The 15,097-nt window shown below is 35.2% G+C and overlaps 1 protein-coding gene across 4 annotated transcripts; it reads right to left on the bottom strand.

The window, feature by feature from the left end:
• Positions 1–970: 970 nt before the first annotated feature.
• LOC122313036 (E3 ubiquitin-protein ligase MARCHF3) lies at positions 971–14,295 on the bottom strand. 4 transcript variants are annotated; one of them, XR_006243263.1, is made up of 9 exons: positions 14,088–14,295; positions 12,280–12,596; positions 11,889–11,974; positions 11,523–11,669; positions 10,221–10,323; positions 3,652–3,764; positions 2,279–2,402; positions 1,711–1,837; positions 971–1,400 (listed from the first exon to the last, which is right to left on the bottom strand). XR_006243263.1 is itself a non-coding variant. In XM_043127737.1 (8 exons), the coding sequence occupies exons 2-7, from the start codon at positions 12,506–12,508 to the stop codon at positions 2,310–2,312; spliced, it is 771 nt and encodes a 256-aa protein (XP_042983671.1). In that variant the 5' UTR covers positions 12,509–12,596; positions 14,088–14,292; the 3' UTR covers positions 971–1,400; positions 2,279–2,309. The 4 variants fall into 4 exon arrangements, 3 of the variants coding, with proteins under 3 accessions (XP_042983671.1, XP_042983681.1, XP_042983690.1); XM_043127737.1 differs by lacking the exon at positions 1,711–1,837 and having other exon boundaries at positions 14,088–14,292; XM_043127747.1 differs by lacking the exons at positions 971–1,400; positions 1,711–1,837 and adding an exon at positions 1,853–2,145.
• Between the last annotated feature and the right edge of the window lie 802 nt (positions 14,296–15,097).

Here is a 15,097-nt window from a genome sequence, read left to right on the forward strand (position 1 = left end):
TTGGCGATCTATTGGTCCAAAGGACTAGAGTTGTCCGATTAGAGTCGTCTAGACTGTTAGGTGAGCACTATTGGTTGTGAACTTAAATTTTTTAATTATATAAAAATAAATTCACAAATTAATATATCTTAATATGATACGTTAAATTATATAATTATTTTTATTATAAAATAAATCTAACAAATTTCATAAAATCGCATTAATTTATAAGTTTATTTTATATAATATCTTTATATCTATAACAGTTCCCTTTTAACTTTTTGGTCTATTTACGGCTGAAATTTTTCTGTATTTGAGCAGACTGCTTAACGAAAACTATTTGCCCCTTCCAATTAAAGGGACCTGCTTAACTAATAACTCATGCAGTTACATGATTCTATTACCTCACCTTACGCTATTACTGTGGAGTTTTCAAGATATCAATTTATGGTGCATTAACACAAAAGACCTTTAAACAAGTTCCAAAATACTGATATAAAATTTGGAATATCAAAGGATCCTGGCAGCATTACAATCTCTCAGCTTCTTTGTCCAAACTTGTCACCCACTGTGTGCGCATAGGTGTGGGGCGTGGATGTAAGAGAACATCGCACAATCGCTTTAAAAAAAATGAATAAAAATAAAACCCACATAAAAAATAAAATTAATTTTTTAATAGTAAACCTTGTTTTTTTTCAAAACAACTGTACAGAACTTACATACTTCACAATTGTAGGTAGCGTTATTAATGAAACAAGAAAATCTCCTCAGATTACATAAAGAGAGAGAGATGTCGGTGGTCCGGAGAGAGAGAGAGAGAGAGAGAGAGAGAGAGAGAGATGTCGGACATAAAAATGTTAAAAGAAAGAGATGGTAAAGAGAATCTTAAAATCCATTAAAATGTGTAAATGAGGAGAGAGAGAGGCCTAGAGAGTGAATGATGATGTTAAATGAATAAAATCCGTGTGAGATACACTTTGAGAACAGGTCATATGAAAGAAATTCTTTGAAAAATATACGAAGAACAAAATTTAGGTTGAATCCAAGCTGTACGACAATCTATAGCTTGCATTGGTTAAAATAAAATAAAATAAAATAAAAACTACAACACAAGGGATGTCAAATTTACATGTACACGTAATAATACATGTATCTTTAAGAAGAAAATAACAATAAAACGAGATGTGCGTGTGTGTGTAAGAGATAACGAGACAGATGGCATTTACTTTGTTTACTCTCTGGGTTTCATTGCTTTCAATCGTTTTAAGACCCCTTTCTCGCTGTAGTTTGTAAATTGGCATTCTTTCTGAAGTTGATCTTGAAGTGGATGCTTTTCAATCAAGTCAGTTTCAGCAATTCCTAAGTTTTATTGTGGATTCTTTTCAGTTGGTGGCAACATCGAAAGTTTTACCATATATCACCTGAAACATAAAGAAACCTCTTGATCAAAGTACTCAAGATGAATTGATTTCCAAAACAAATAGCCTGAACCAGTTATGTGCAACAAAGACAATTACTGCATTTAGCATGAGTAAGTTGAAATGGATTTAAGCAAACATATACAAATACATAATAATTGAAAAGAGACACTTGATTAAATTTCTCAAAGAGAATTTGTCTAATGAAAACATGGCCGTAGAGAGAAACATTCACACCAAACTAGATCAATTGTTTGGCTTAATTGAATTTATACTGAAATAGACTCTTGGGAAAATCTATGTTCATCCTTACTTTTCCAGAAAATTTTACTTTACAGGCTTCAATTCCGCAATCATCTATAGCTGCCCTCTCTACACCCAACTCTTTTAGAGCCCTCAACTCCCACCAATTGCTTTTCTTAACACTTCCAGCAATATTCCTTAAAAGAAGCAGATAACAAACAAACAGAATGCATTTGGTTCTGTTATCTTTGTTTTTGAACTCCAGTAAAGAGACAGATCTAACTACATGGGAGTGCAGATGATAATAAGGAAATAAACGGCAGTGGGAAAATATTAATATCATGTTCAATATAATGAAAATATGAAAAAAAAAAATAAAGTGAATATAAATTTATTTCTGTGAATTTATACTCTCTGCAACACTGCAAGCGACACTCAAAAAGCACATTTTCCTCCTTGTGCATTTTGCTCTCGACTTTGAGAAAGAAGAATCAATGATTGAGACCTGAAATGTATATAGATGCAAAATGGAACTATTGACAGATTAAAAAAGCATATATTTGATCTTTGTATTACACCGCATCTCAAAAAGAGGAGAAGAGATTTATATAAAGTACATAGAAGATAAAGATGCTCACCAGAAATTAAGCAGGGGTACAGACTTTCAAGTTAATAGAGACCCAACATCTTGAGCTCTGTCACATGGCTAGGGTCGAGTTCAGGGACATTTGTATTCTCTTCTCGGTCTTCTACCACATACTCCTGATTTTAAAAAATTATCCAAACCGTCAAAAGAAATGACATTTAAAAGTAAAATGCTTTGAAGCTGTAGAAGTTAGGATTTAGGGAGAAAAGACATGAAAATTCTTCATGAAAGTGACATGGTTGATCCAGAAGGAGGGAAAATCTTTTCCTACCCTCTTATGATTGCATTATATATATTGTAGCTAACATTAAACAGTTTCCCCTCATGCTGTATGCTCGATAAAGTTATGCCCTCTAACACTCCCCCTCAAGCTGAAGCATATGTCATACAAACCCAGCTTGAAACAAATAAACTTCAACTGGCTATGACATAAGGAACAAGTAGACATCTCTGCAAGTTGCTCCACAGGTTGCTTTTCTATTAAACTATTGTTTCCAAATAAATATCCCAGAATCCAGACGATATGAAAAATAAGAAGATTCCAGCAGTCACACAATGTCCAATGATGAGATAAATGTGTGCAAATGATGAAAATAAGCAGGCTAGTCACACTGAAGGACATTGAGAAGTTGTGGTCCTTGGATGTTTACATTCATAAATATTAATGTGTTGAGCATAGTAAGTAAAGGTTTAAAAAAAAAAATTTTATGATATGTGTGGAAATATTATGTTTTCAAAGATAAAACCTGATTCAAAATTATTCTACTGTATAAATGTACCATTTAATGAGTATTCTGCTCATTTTCATTTTTATGTTTTAAATGTCCTAGGTAACGATGATGAGATTAAGTAGGCAGGCCCGAGCCAGTAGTGGAGACCATGCCCTGGTTGAGTTTATAGTTGTAGCATGTATCCAACACAGTTGTTTTAAGTTTTGGATTTGATGCCATGAGGATTTTGAGGATTAGGTTTAGTTTCATTTTATTGAACTTTGTTACATTCCACATTATGATTTCAAAACAGTCATGGTTTTGAGGTTCTAATGTTTTTGGATCTCTTATCACCCTGTGCTACGTAATGTTATAATGTAGCATTCCTAAATCCTACAGGAATATGGTGCCACAAGGGAAGGTTAACTAGTTTCCCACCTTAGTAAAGGATAAATCCTCACAAATATAACAGAAAAATAAAATATCAGACTACAGGCAACAAGACAATTTACATGCAATTACTTAAACAAAAACAAACAGAGAGAGATAATTAATATGCAACCATAAGAGAGGGAAAGACGATAAAAAGAAGGAAGAACACTGATTATTTCAAAGGTATTAATACATTATTCACCGAGCAAATGAGATATCATACCTTTGTTAGTTCTTGTTTGGCAAGAACATGGTAATGGCGTTGATTGATCCTCTGACCGCATATTATAGCTATGAAGAAACCATAGAGCAAACCCACCAAAATGATGGCTAAAACTGCATGATATCAAGTTAGTAAATTGAATCTCCCAGTTAAAACAATAAAATTGATTATAAATGCAAAAAAGAACAAGTAAAAAATTGATTGAGCTATAAAGAACATTGGTAAGGATAATTATAATGGAAAATTGAACAGATCCAGTTTACTGCAATACTTTTACAAGGAGGCCTACCAGTGCATCAATAAATACAATAACAGCAACATTAATACCAAAAAATTAAATATATACGTATTTCCACACAAGTAAAATTCAATAGAACATGAACCAAGTCTTCAGAATAGTTCTTAATTTCAAATATTGGTCCAGAAACTTCATGAAGTTTAACTCATTATACGCATCTTCAGCAGCATAGAGCATTCAATAATCACATACAGTAAGGCAGCATGCTATGTGCCAGACTTTGTAGCCTAGTCATCTCTCTCCCTTCCAAACTTGAAGAGTTCTAAATTCATTCCAGGGGAATGGAGAGAATTTGCAAGGAGGAAGGCTATCACTTATTTTAGAGCCTACATTAATACCCAAAAATTATTGATTTCTTTTAAGACTGTAACTTTTAGAATAATTCTCCCCAAGAGAAAGGGGAAGTTACGCTTCCACAAAATAACACCTCTTCTTAACCTTTTTTTATATAAGAATCAAATGTTATTGACTCATAGAAAGAGACGTGGCCCCAGTAAACAGGCAGCATGCAAGAGAAAATGCCCAATTAGGAGATATAGATACAAGAAGCTCATTAAAACTAACTCCATTAAAATATATAGTTGTAGCCCAAATAAACGGTGTTTTGAAAAAGTCTTCTGAGTTCTTCAATGAGCATCCCAATCTTCAAAGCTTGTCAATCCTCTCCCTCTGCATGCACCATCTTCCACACTGCTGCAATTTGGGGATTACCATAAATACATCTCCAACTGGCTAGAAGATCAACCAACCTCCTGGGCATTATCCATACCAACTCTAGTAAAGGTCGTCCCATATAACTCTGGCAACCTCACAATGAAGTAGCAAATAATTGACTGATTCACCACCTCTTCTACACATAACACCAATCAACTGTTATAATCCGGCGTATTCTCAAGTTATTAGTGGTCAAAATCTTACCGAGGGAAGCTGTCTAAACAAAGAATGCAACTTCCATAGGTGCCCTACTCTTCCAAATACTCCACGAAAAAGGGTCATTGTTCTAAATAGTCATGGCTTTGTAACAAGTGCGTACGAGCTTTCCTTTCTTAGAAGGGATCCAACATGTCTTATCAACCTTCTCATTGCTTACACCTGTAGAATAAATCAAATTGAAAAATTCAATGAAGGCATCAACCTCCCAATCCTCGGCACCAGCAACTACCCTTAACTTAGACACCGAAGCCCACTGCTGATGCACAATACTAAAAACTACTGGGAAAAAAATTGAGGGCCTGTCTCCACACCATCTGTTGTGCCATAATGTGATCCTAGAGCCAATCACCCACCACATATCTAGTATGTCTAGAGAATTACCCCCAACCACTTCTTATGCTTTTCCACAACCGTACTCCATAAGCTTCTTGAGCTTCATTGGAATACAAACCTCCCTAAGCATCTCCCATAATTGGAATCAATAACATCTCTCCACAAAGCATGCAACCACTGCAGACCATCCTCCCTTCCCTAACCAATCCTCATATCATATAATCTTCCAACAAAATCAGAGACTACATTTACTTCCCAATAATGCACATCTCTAATAAATTGCACATTTCAATAAAGATTATTATTAAAAAAACAAAAAGGAATCAGCCACTGCAGCATCTTAATATCTAGCAATCCTAAAAAGATTGGGATATATATTCTTAAGAGCTAAATCCCCACACCAAATATCATGCCAAAAATTAATCTTTGTCCCACCCCCACTTTGTATTTAATATGTCTGGCAAATTCTCCCCATCCCATCCGAATAGACTTTAACAAAACTCACCCCATACGCTCCTCTAACTTCATCAGAATGCAAACTTCCCCACATCCTCCCATAATTTAACATCCACAATATTTCTCCATAATGCATCCCTATCAATATGATACCTCCAAAGCCATTTCCCAAGAAGAGCTTTATTAAAGAGCTTCGAATTTCGCACCCCCAAACCTCCACCAGAGACCGGGGAACAAACTTTATTCCAACTAACCAAGTGAAACTTCCTTTCCTCCAATACCATCCCACAAGAAATTCCAAAATATCCTCTCAATCCTATTTGCCACCCCGCACATATATTTCGTAGATTAGACAACATGCTCTTTATCAAGACAACTATTCCCCCTTTTGACAAGTATAACTTATTCCAACCAGCTAACCTCCTCTCAATTTTCTCTATCACCCCCATTCCAAATTGTAACAGATTTGTGAGGAGCACCCAAATGAAGACCAATATATCTCATAAGTAACGAAGATACCATTCGTCCCAAAATATTAGCCAATCCAAAAAATTCAAAACTATGCCCACTGGAACAATTTCAGACTTATATAAGTTAATTCTAAGCCCAAAAACAACTTCAAAACATAACAAAAGGGCTCTCAAAGAACGGAGATGATCCTGATTGGTCTCACTAAAAATTAAAAGTGTCATTTGCAAACAAAAGATGTGAGACTATAATGCTGCTCCAAGACTCATCTCCCACCAAGAAACTTGACAAAAAACTCCCTTCCACCGCCACTTCAATCATTCGACTCATAGCATCCATAACTAATACAAAAAGAAAAGGAGACAAATGATCTCATTGTCCAATCCACGGGAACTATTGAAAATGCCAACCAAGTTGCCATTCACAAAATAGAGAATCTAGCCATTGAAATGCAATGTTTTATCCACAAACACCACTACTCCCAATTGTTCTAATCAAAGTTGAAATTTTACTCATTATAATTTCAACTTTGATTGTTCCAATCCTTCAATTAGCATACCGTTCATAATTCATTAAAATGTCCCATCAGCATCAATGACTAGGTATCACATGTCATACAAAAATAAAAAATTTAAAAATCATTTTAAAGAGTTAAAAATATCAGGAAAAAAATGGCATATGGATTGCCTGGGTATGATGCCTAGGTGCTGACCAAGGCAACACCTAGGTTGTGCCAAAGGGTGGCCCAACTTGCATAGGAGATGCCTGGGTGGCACCCAGGCATGGATTGGGTCGCATGCAAGCCCTACATGATTGTAACATCCAGCTCAGAAGATAATGATAATAAATAAATAAATAAATTTGGACAATAAATTAAAAATTAACGTTAGTTTGGTATTATTTATTATACATTTTTAATTCTAAATAATATTTTTATTAATGGATAGAATTTTCTTCATTTTAAATTATCGTTTTAGATTCTACTGAGTTTGAATCCAAATCTATTGATCAAATTCTTCTTGAAATTTACTATCAAGTTTTAACTAAAACTCTTCCGCTTCTTAAAATCTTAGCCGTTTATTCGATAAATTCTACACATTTAACTCACTCCCAAATTCCACAACTATCGCATTATCCAATTACACATATTTATTAGAGTTCTCCTCCTACACTTTCAAAACAAACCCCCTACGTCCGTCACCTTTCCTCTTCTCAATGATAATGATTGGCTCTTCATCTTACAGAAGCAAGTGGTTGACTTCGAATTGAACACGTTCAACAAATTTCTTCCATCTATATATCTCCTCCCCTACAATCCGGAAACACAACAACAAACCACCCACAGCCAAATGAACCATCACAAATTGAGACACCATATATTTTTCCCAGCCAAGCCACCTCACCAGAAACAACCAAGAAACAACAACGGGCGTTGGAGCTTTCAGGTAGCCATAGAAACTATCGGCCGACCTCCTTCCATCGAGCCCTCGCCACTCCGAACCTTCAGGATCCCTCGTGACATTTTCGCCCCAGCCCCAGATCTGTTCCGTCGCCCTCTATTCGATCATTTACTCTATCGCACAACTCTATTCCTCTCAGTAAGATCTTCCCTCTCTCGAGTTCTCTTTCCTCTTTTCTCATCTCTCTCTCTCTCTCTCACCAAATAGCACTGGGTTCAAATATTTTATTTGTAAGCTTGGGCACGCGGCTTTCAAATCCTGCTTTTCCCTTTTTCCGTTTTACTTGCTCTTTCCCCACCAAAAGAGTTTTGCTTTATTGTGCAAGTAAAATACAGCTTTTTCTTTATTTCCTCAAGTGTGTAGTGGTTCTCACCAACCCCGGTTATTTAAATTCCTGCCCTTTCTACTTGTAATTGCTTTTCTAAATAGAAAGCAACCGTTAAAGTAACAAGTCAAACCAGTCTTGATTGGTGGGAAGGAAATTACCTAGTCTATAAATCATAAATGTGTTCAGACTTTCCATTCAATTACAATAAAGACTTGTAATATCCTTTGTACAAAACCAATTTTCAAAGGAGACTGCATTTAAATTTTTATAGAAATTACTTGTTTTTTTTTTTATATTGACACCGGGTGTCTGAGAACAGCGTCCCGACTAATCCCCGGGGCATAGAACCTCAGCAAGGAGTTTCCCGCAAATGCATCTCAAGTAATTCAATGGGAAAATCCTCCAGTCTGATGGCCCCTAAAGATTGTTTGCACCCAATGAGATTTGAACCTTAGACCTGGGAGGAGCATACCCCCTAGCCCAAGGCCTTTACCACTTAAGCCAACCCTAGGAAATCAACCAACCGGCTGTCCGAGAACCTATAGAAATTACTTGTTTGATCTATAGGAAATCAGCTTCACTCTAGAAATATTGGATTAGTACTACGAGGTAAGTAACTTGATCATAACTTAAGATTAGCATACGCTAGCTAGTTATACATATTATTATTAAAGCCGGTTCTTTGGAAGCTAATGTTTAAGTACCATGCATGTCATGATATTCACAAGCACGTCATTCATCATGTTTCATTCTACATATTATAGTTATGTATATATTATACATCTCATGAATCTCATGTTCCATAAGAGACGTAAGCTTTCGTAAGATTAAGTGTAAGATAAGCTCTGAAAAGTTAATAAAATTGGCCATTAAATGCATGGTACTAATGCAATTTATAGGTGGATGTGCAAGCCACGGAGCTAAACGTGGTCCACCATAATATGCTAAAATGCTATTAGCGGCTTCCTTTGCGGCCGCAGGATGTGGGGCCATTGCACAACATTACACACCGAGTTAAGTGTGTGGGCCAACATGATAAGTCCAATGATTTCAAGAAAGTCATGCCTGACATAACCATGCATATGACTGATCATGATTTTAAATTCTCAGCATGAAATATTTTATGAAAAATCTTATTTTAAGTATGTTTACGTTATGATGGGTTTCTTACTGAGTCATCGACTATTTTTAGTTTGTTTTATGTTTTTAAACCACCCCAGGTAAGCATAATGATGAGCAAGTAGGCCAGCCTTAGATGCAACAGTTGATTAAATTCCAGACTTCTTAGAATAAATTATTTTTATGACATAAATTTTATTCAGTTGCTTCATTTAATCTTATTTGGAGACATGTTTTTTATTAAATAATAATTTTCTGAAATAAATGCGAATCTTATTTTATTTTATAAAAAATGATATCTCATGTGGTTATTTTTCTAAAAACACGTGACATCTCTAGCCTGCGGGAAGGGGGTGTTACAATGGTTCTACAATCTAGTCTCTTCTTTCCTTTTTTGGACACTGCTACAGTCACCGTTGGTGGCTCCCGCTGGGAGCCACCGTTAGGCAAAAAAAAATTTTTATTTTTTTTGTTTTTTTTTTTCAAATCATTTTTTAATAGTTTTAAACATTTAAAAAAAATATAAAAAAATTATAATAATATTAAAAAAAAATTTTCTTAATCATTAAGAAAAAGAAAAAATGAAAAAAAAAAAATTTGGGCCAGCGGTGGCCATAGTGTTTTCCTTCCTTTTTTTTCCAATTTTTTGTTTTTTAAATGATTTTTTCATTTTTTATTTTTTAGACATGTAGCACCCAACCATTGGGGCTGAAGTGGCATTTTAACAAATTATTAATTTTGTACTAACAAATGGACTAATTTGATCACAATTGAATGTATATATATAATAAAATGTTCAAAATTAGATTATTGGGATTCATCTGTCCACAAGCAAATGACACAGGCTATTTTAGTATTTAACCCCAAAACTTAATTTTTTTTTGGAAGGGATCCAACATATGCTATCCATGCCTTGTTGCCTTACTCTGATAGAATACAACATCTCAAAAAACTTAAGCCTTACTTTATTTTAAAGGCGACCCAACTCAGCTAAGCCCATATCCCAACTAAATTAGGGTTGGCTCCAAAGGAAGACTGCTTTTATTGGATTAAGTAAATCACTATGCATTATGGAAATGCCCAGTCATAGAGAGAGAGAGAGAGAAAGAGAGAGAGAGAGAGAGAGAGAGAGAGAGAGAGAGAGAGAGAACTTGACAGCCGAGAGTGAGCGTACCAGCCATTGCATAAAATCCATATGGGTGTTCTTCATATCCAAACATTTCCCTAAGTTCATCTCCATAAAACTTGTATACAAGTACCCCCAATAAAGCCACAATCTGTTAAAAGCATATATTCAAAAATTTTATTGAACAATTATTCTAGAAATCTATTCCAATATCTAATCAAACCATTTATTCTAGATCAATGTGAATTAAAACAAAATGGACATTGCATGTTAGAAGCCCATGATACTTGAAGAACAAAATGATAACTGATTAATAATAATATGCGAGAAACTGGGAAGAATATATAATTTCTTTAATGAGTAAGTTAAGTATTTTAAATGACCAAAGAAGGCGTTCAGGCATATACATGAGATACAACTAACCTAGTATAGAAAAAAGAGCGTAAAATCCTATAAACTAGAAAAAGAAAAACCGAAATGAGAAACCAGTAAAGGGTTTTGAAAAAGAAGAAACATGTAGAAATAAAATGAACTGCAACTTGTGTATTCAACTTAGAAGAAATGTAATCAACACCAGGAGTCAGAGCACAAGGAATTAGCAGGCTCCAAAAAGATTGTATAATTCCTGGCAAGGTAGTTTAATCCAGTTTCCTAAAGCAGCTAACCTGACCTTTAAATCCAACAGAAACTAGGTCAAATTTTATGATATTTGGGACTCAACAAGTCAAGGATATTCCATTCCCAAATTTGTTAGATCATTCGGGCAGCATATATCCATAGTTCACGTTGCTGTTAGTATTCTTACCACAGACTTGATATTGATTGTGCACAAGGATTGACTGTGTGTTGTCTTCATAAAGATACAGATCTTCCGATATCGGTACTAAATGTACAAATTGGCTAAATAACTTTTTTTTTTTTAAGTAAATCGGCTAAATAACTAACAGTCCACATAAGACAGCATTGTCTTAAAAATTAAGGACCAGGGAAAAAGAATATCTGAAGCAGTTTTGTGTTTGAATATCATATTGAATATAAGTTATAGACCTAACTGTGTAGTTTAGAAGCTTTATTTGCTGAAGTCCTTCCCTTTTAAATTATTTCTACAATTTGAAAAGCTAATCATCTGAGTTTCTAAAAAAGGCTCTTTTCCCATTTGTTGTCTGGGAGTATGTGTCTGTGAATATCATACTCCCAGACAACAAATGGACTCACCTAGATTCACTATCGATGATCATAAGTGCCAATTGGACGGATAATAATCAGTATTGAAGAATTTCCAATAGAAGCATTTTCATGAAAAAAAAGTATATAACTAACAAAACTTCATGAAATAATCAATTATCATACCATCTGGACAATTATAAAAATGAACAGATGATCCCTAGCAACAAGAAACTGGAATTTCAATCTCAACCACCAGCGATCAGGTGGGACATTTGCTCGTAATATGAACATAGCCCTACACTCTGTACAGTGAGCAAAAGCAAAGCCCTCCTGAGACAAGAAAGGAATTAAAGAATCAGTTTTGTTCCTCCAAACTGGAAACAAAAATTTATTCTTTTAAATCAGTACAATAGTGTGAAAATTACTACTGAAAATACATGAGATAAACAGCATAAGCAAGTTTAATTTAATTATCTGCAATCTCATGATTCCAAAAGCAACATTCCCGTATGCCAACTAAAAATTTTGAAAGAATTACTAATAATTCACCTTAGTTGACCTCCAATTATCAAGACAAGATCTATGAACATATTTCTGGGTGCCCTTGCAATGGCATGGTGCAATTAAGTCTTCTCCTGAAAATGTATGAAAAGAACCCAAGATAAGGAGACTATGTAGCCCACAACCCCCCCACCACCTTCACCTTCTCTCTCCCCAACAACCAAAAAAAAAAAAGAGAGAGAAAGGAAAAGGAAAAGTACAAAATGAAAAGGAAGAAATGGGAATGCTAAAGTAGAATCAAACAAGTCACCCACAAGTCAGGTCTGCATCCACATAAATCCTTTTGTTTCACCTTGAACCATCTAAAATGGTGACAGTAAACTGAAGATACAAAAAAAGAAAAATAAAAAATATACCGAGCATGGTAGGTAGTAAAAACCTCCATTATCAAGGCATATACGGCATTGTGGTTGGTCCGTATTCACCAGATGACAACTTTCCTCAAGATGAAGACTTTGTAAGTCACCAATAGCGCATTCCCCTCCCACGGCTGTAATCTCGCATGAAGATGAAGATTCTTCAGATCTTTGCAAAATGCTGGTTCGAGGTAGGATGGGTTCGCTTTCTGAAATATCTTCCCTATTACTATCATTTGAGACTAATTGCATGGCGAAGAATGTTGAATCAGGACAACACTATGATAATCATTGCCAAAGAAAGGGTTACTAGTGACCATTTCAAAAGACAATTAGGAACCTACAAAGAAAGAAAAAAAATTATATTAATTAGGAAAGCGGACCTGTATAGTAAAACAAACGATCAGTAAAACGAACCATCTGTCAGCATGTAATACTTGAGTGAAAATACCACAAAAGAAGAGGCAGCAGAGAAGGGAAAAAATAAGAAGGCATTAATGATTTTAGTGCCAATGGAGATTAGTAGTATCAACACACATACCACAGTATGATCACCATGGTCCATTTCATCAATCCAACCAATATAACAATGACTAGAAAAATTCTGTTAAGCCAAGACACCATATCTTAACAGATAAAAATTAATGCAAAGTCGGATCTTTTTAATGCAAAGCCATTGCGACTTAACCAGATCAACAAAAATACATAATAATTTTCATACCTTTTTGATGGTGAGGAATCCTGGAGACTATGCAAATGCAACATGTCTTTGACCCAATTAAACCCAGGACCCATGCAACATGCCCAAACCACACAGATTAGGTAGATCATCAGCTTTTAAACAATGGAACATGGCCCTAGAAATGTTTCCACCCAAGTGTTCGAATCATAGACCTGAGGGAACATACTTTTAAGACCAAGGCCCTTACCACTTGAGCCATCCCCTTGGGGTTGATAATAATTCCTCCATTACAGATTTTTTTTTTTTATCAGTAACTCCTCCACTACATATTTGGGGGAGGCAATTACATATTCGAAACTTACTACTGCTAGAATAATCTGCCTTATTTTCTTCATTAACGTCTTGCAATAAACTGAAACTAAAAGAGCTTCCTCATTCCCTACAAACCCCATCCCCTCAATGCATAATTACTAAAAGAGACCCCTCCCCCCCCCCCCCCTCCCCCTCTCTCCCTCCCCTTCCCTCCTTTCCTACATTAATGTTCACATATGAAGAGGCTATTAAGAGCTCCCCTTGATATCAGCTCCATAAGTTGGCGCAACATGGTAAAAAATCTAATCAAAGAGCTTCACTGCACATTATACAGCTCAGCAGGTCTTATTAAAAGGCTTTCATTGAAATTTCTTAGAACTACCAATTCATATTTACAGCTCACACTTCAATCTTCTTTGTTCACCCTTTTGGTGGCTTCAGAGCAAAATCAGATCAAATAGTGCTCCATTTCACCCTCCAAACATACAATTGGGAACAAATGAAACAAATCCAAGACAATCCATATGCTCAATATTTAAGTAGAAAACACGTAAATTAGTCAGAAAATATCTAGCATTAAAACAGCCTAATAACAAAAATTAAGTAAGATGCATAAACAATAAACAAATACGACACAAAACTAAACACCCAAAAGAACACACAAAGAACAGTACGAACAAAACCCAAAAATAATGAACAAAAACGAATCATCAACCAATACGAAGAATAATCCGAAAGTCAAAATTCAAAACGATTGCTCAAGCTTCGGCATCAGAGAGATATACAATTCTAAAAAGAAATAAGAACATGAAATTTAAAAAACAATCCGACCCTTACCTGATATTTAGCAATTTTCGCAGACATTGAAGCAATTTAGGCATAATTTTTCGAGGAGATGGAGAGGGAGACTTTAAACGGACCGAAATTGATAAAATGTAGTTCTATATTTTTTTATTTTCAAACACACTATACATCCACGTCACTTTGCCTTTGCTTGCAAATTTCTTATTATTGTATTTTACTAATTTACTAATCAAGCGAGTCTTTTTGTCTTTTTTCTTTCTAAAAAGACTGGAAACAGAGTTCAAAAAGTTCCAGAACCTTTTATATATATATATATATATTTAAATAGAAATTAATATTAAAATAGTAATTTAATTTCAACCAGGATTTGTGTTTTTTTTTACGCGGTCAAATAAAAGCATAGCAAATCAACTTTTTCTTCTGCTCATAATTCCTGCGTCATCCTTGTGTCTATGGTGAAGACAGACCATCTGACCAACGTCAAGTTGGCTTTAGAGTCCAAGTCCAACTATTTCGATGCAAGATTTAGCCAGATGCGACAATCCAAACACTAGATCTAACAATATTGGTGCCAATTCCAACCACATTGGAGCTAGTTCCCACCATATTTGGTCATGCTAGTACCAGTCATAGATAAACTATTGTTGATTGAGAGAAGCTCCCAACCGGTCGGGTGAAAACTCAATTTTAACATTGGCCAATAGATCACGTAGGACATGTAACAAATCTCCATCTACACTTAACATGCATCATATTCCTTCTTTATTTTCCACATCTTTCCCATTTTCTCTCTTTCTCCCTCACCTCACCCCGCTACAACTTCCCCGTCTCTAAAATACATTCTCTCTCTCTCAAATACACTCTCCTAGCTATCCTCTATAGGCCAAGCAACTTATTGTCGATCTTCTCTGTAGGTCAAGCAACCAAAAGAATAGTTGCCTATCCAAATTGCAGCTTGCCACACCATCAAATAGAGCTCATGCTCATATTTCGCTTTGAAGCTTTGCCTCACATATCAAATGGATGGTGAAATTCCCAATATA

This window comes from Carya illinoinensis, chromosome 1, assembly GCF_018687715.1.
Source record: "Carya illinoinensis cultivar Pawnee chromosome 1, C.illinoinensisPawnee_v1, whole genome shotgun sequence".
Lineage (NCBI taxonomy): Eukaryota > Viridiplantae > Streptophyta > Magnoliopsida > Fagales > Juglandaceae > Carya > Carya illinoinensis.

Bases quoted from the DNA above. Each gene is read 5' to 3' on its own strand.
- LOC122313036 (XM_043127737.1), bottom strand. From the start codon at position 12,508: ATGCAATTAGTCTCAAATGATAGTAATAGGGAAGATATTTCAGAAAGC. The intron at 11,975-12,279 runs GTTTTTACTACC...ATACATTTTCAG, and splicing joins TATATGCCTTGATAATGGAG to GAGAAGACTTAATTGCACCA. The intron at 2,403-3,651 runs GTATGATATCTC...TTTTAAAATCAG, and splicing joins CCAAACAAGAACTAACAAAG to GAGTATGTGGTAGAAGACCG.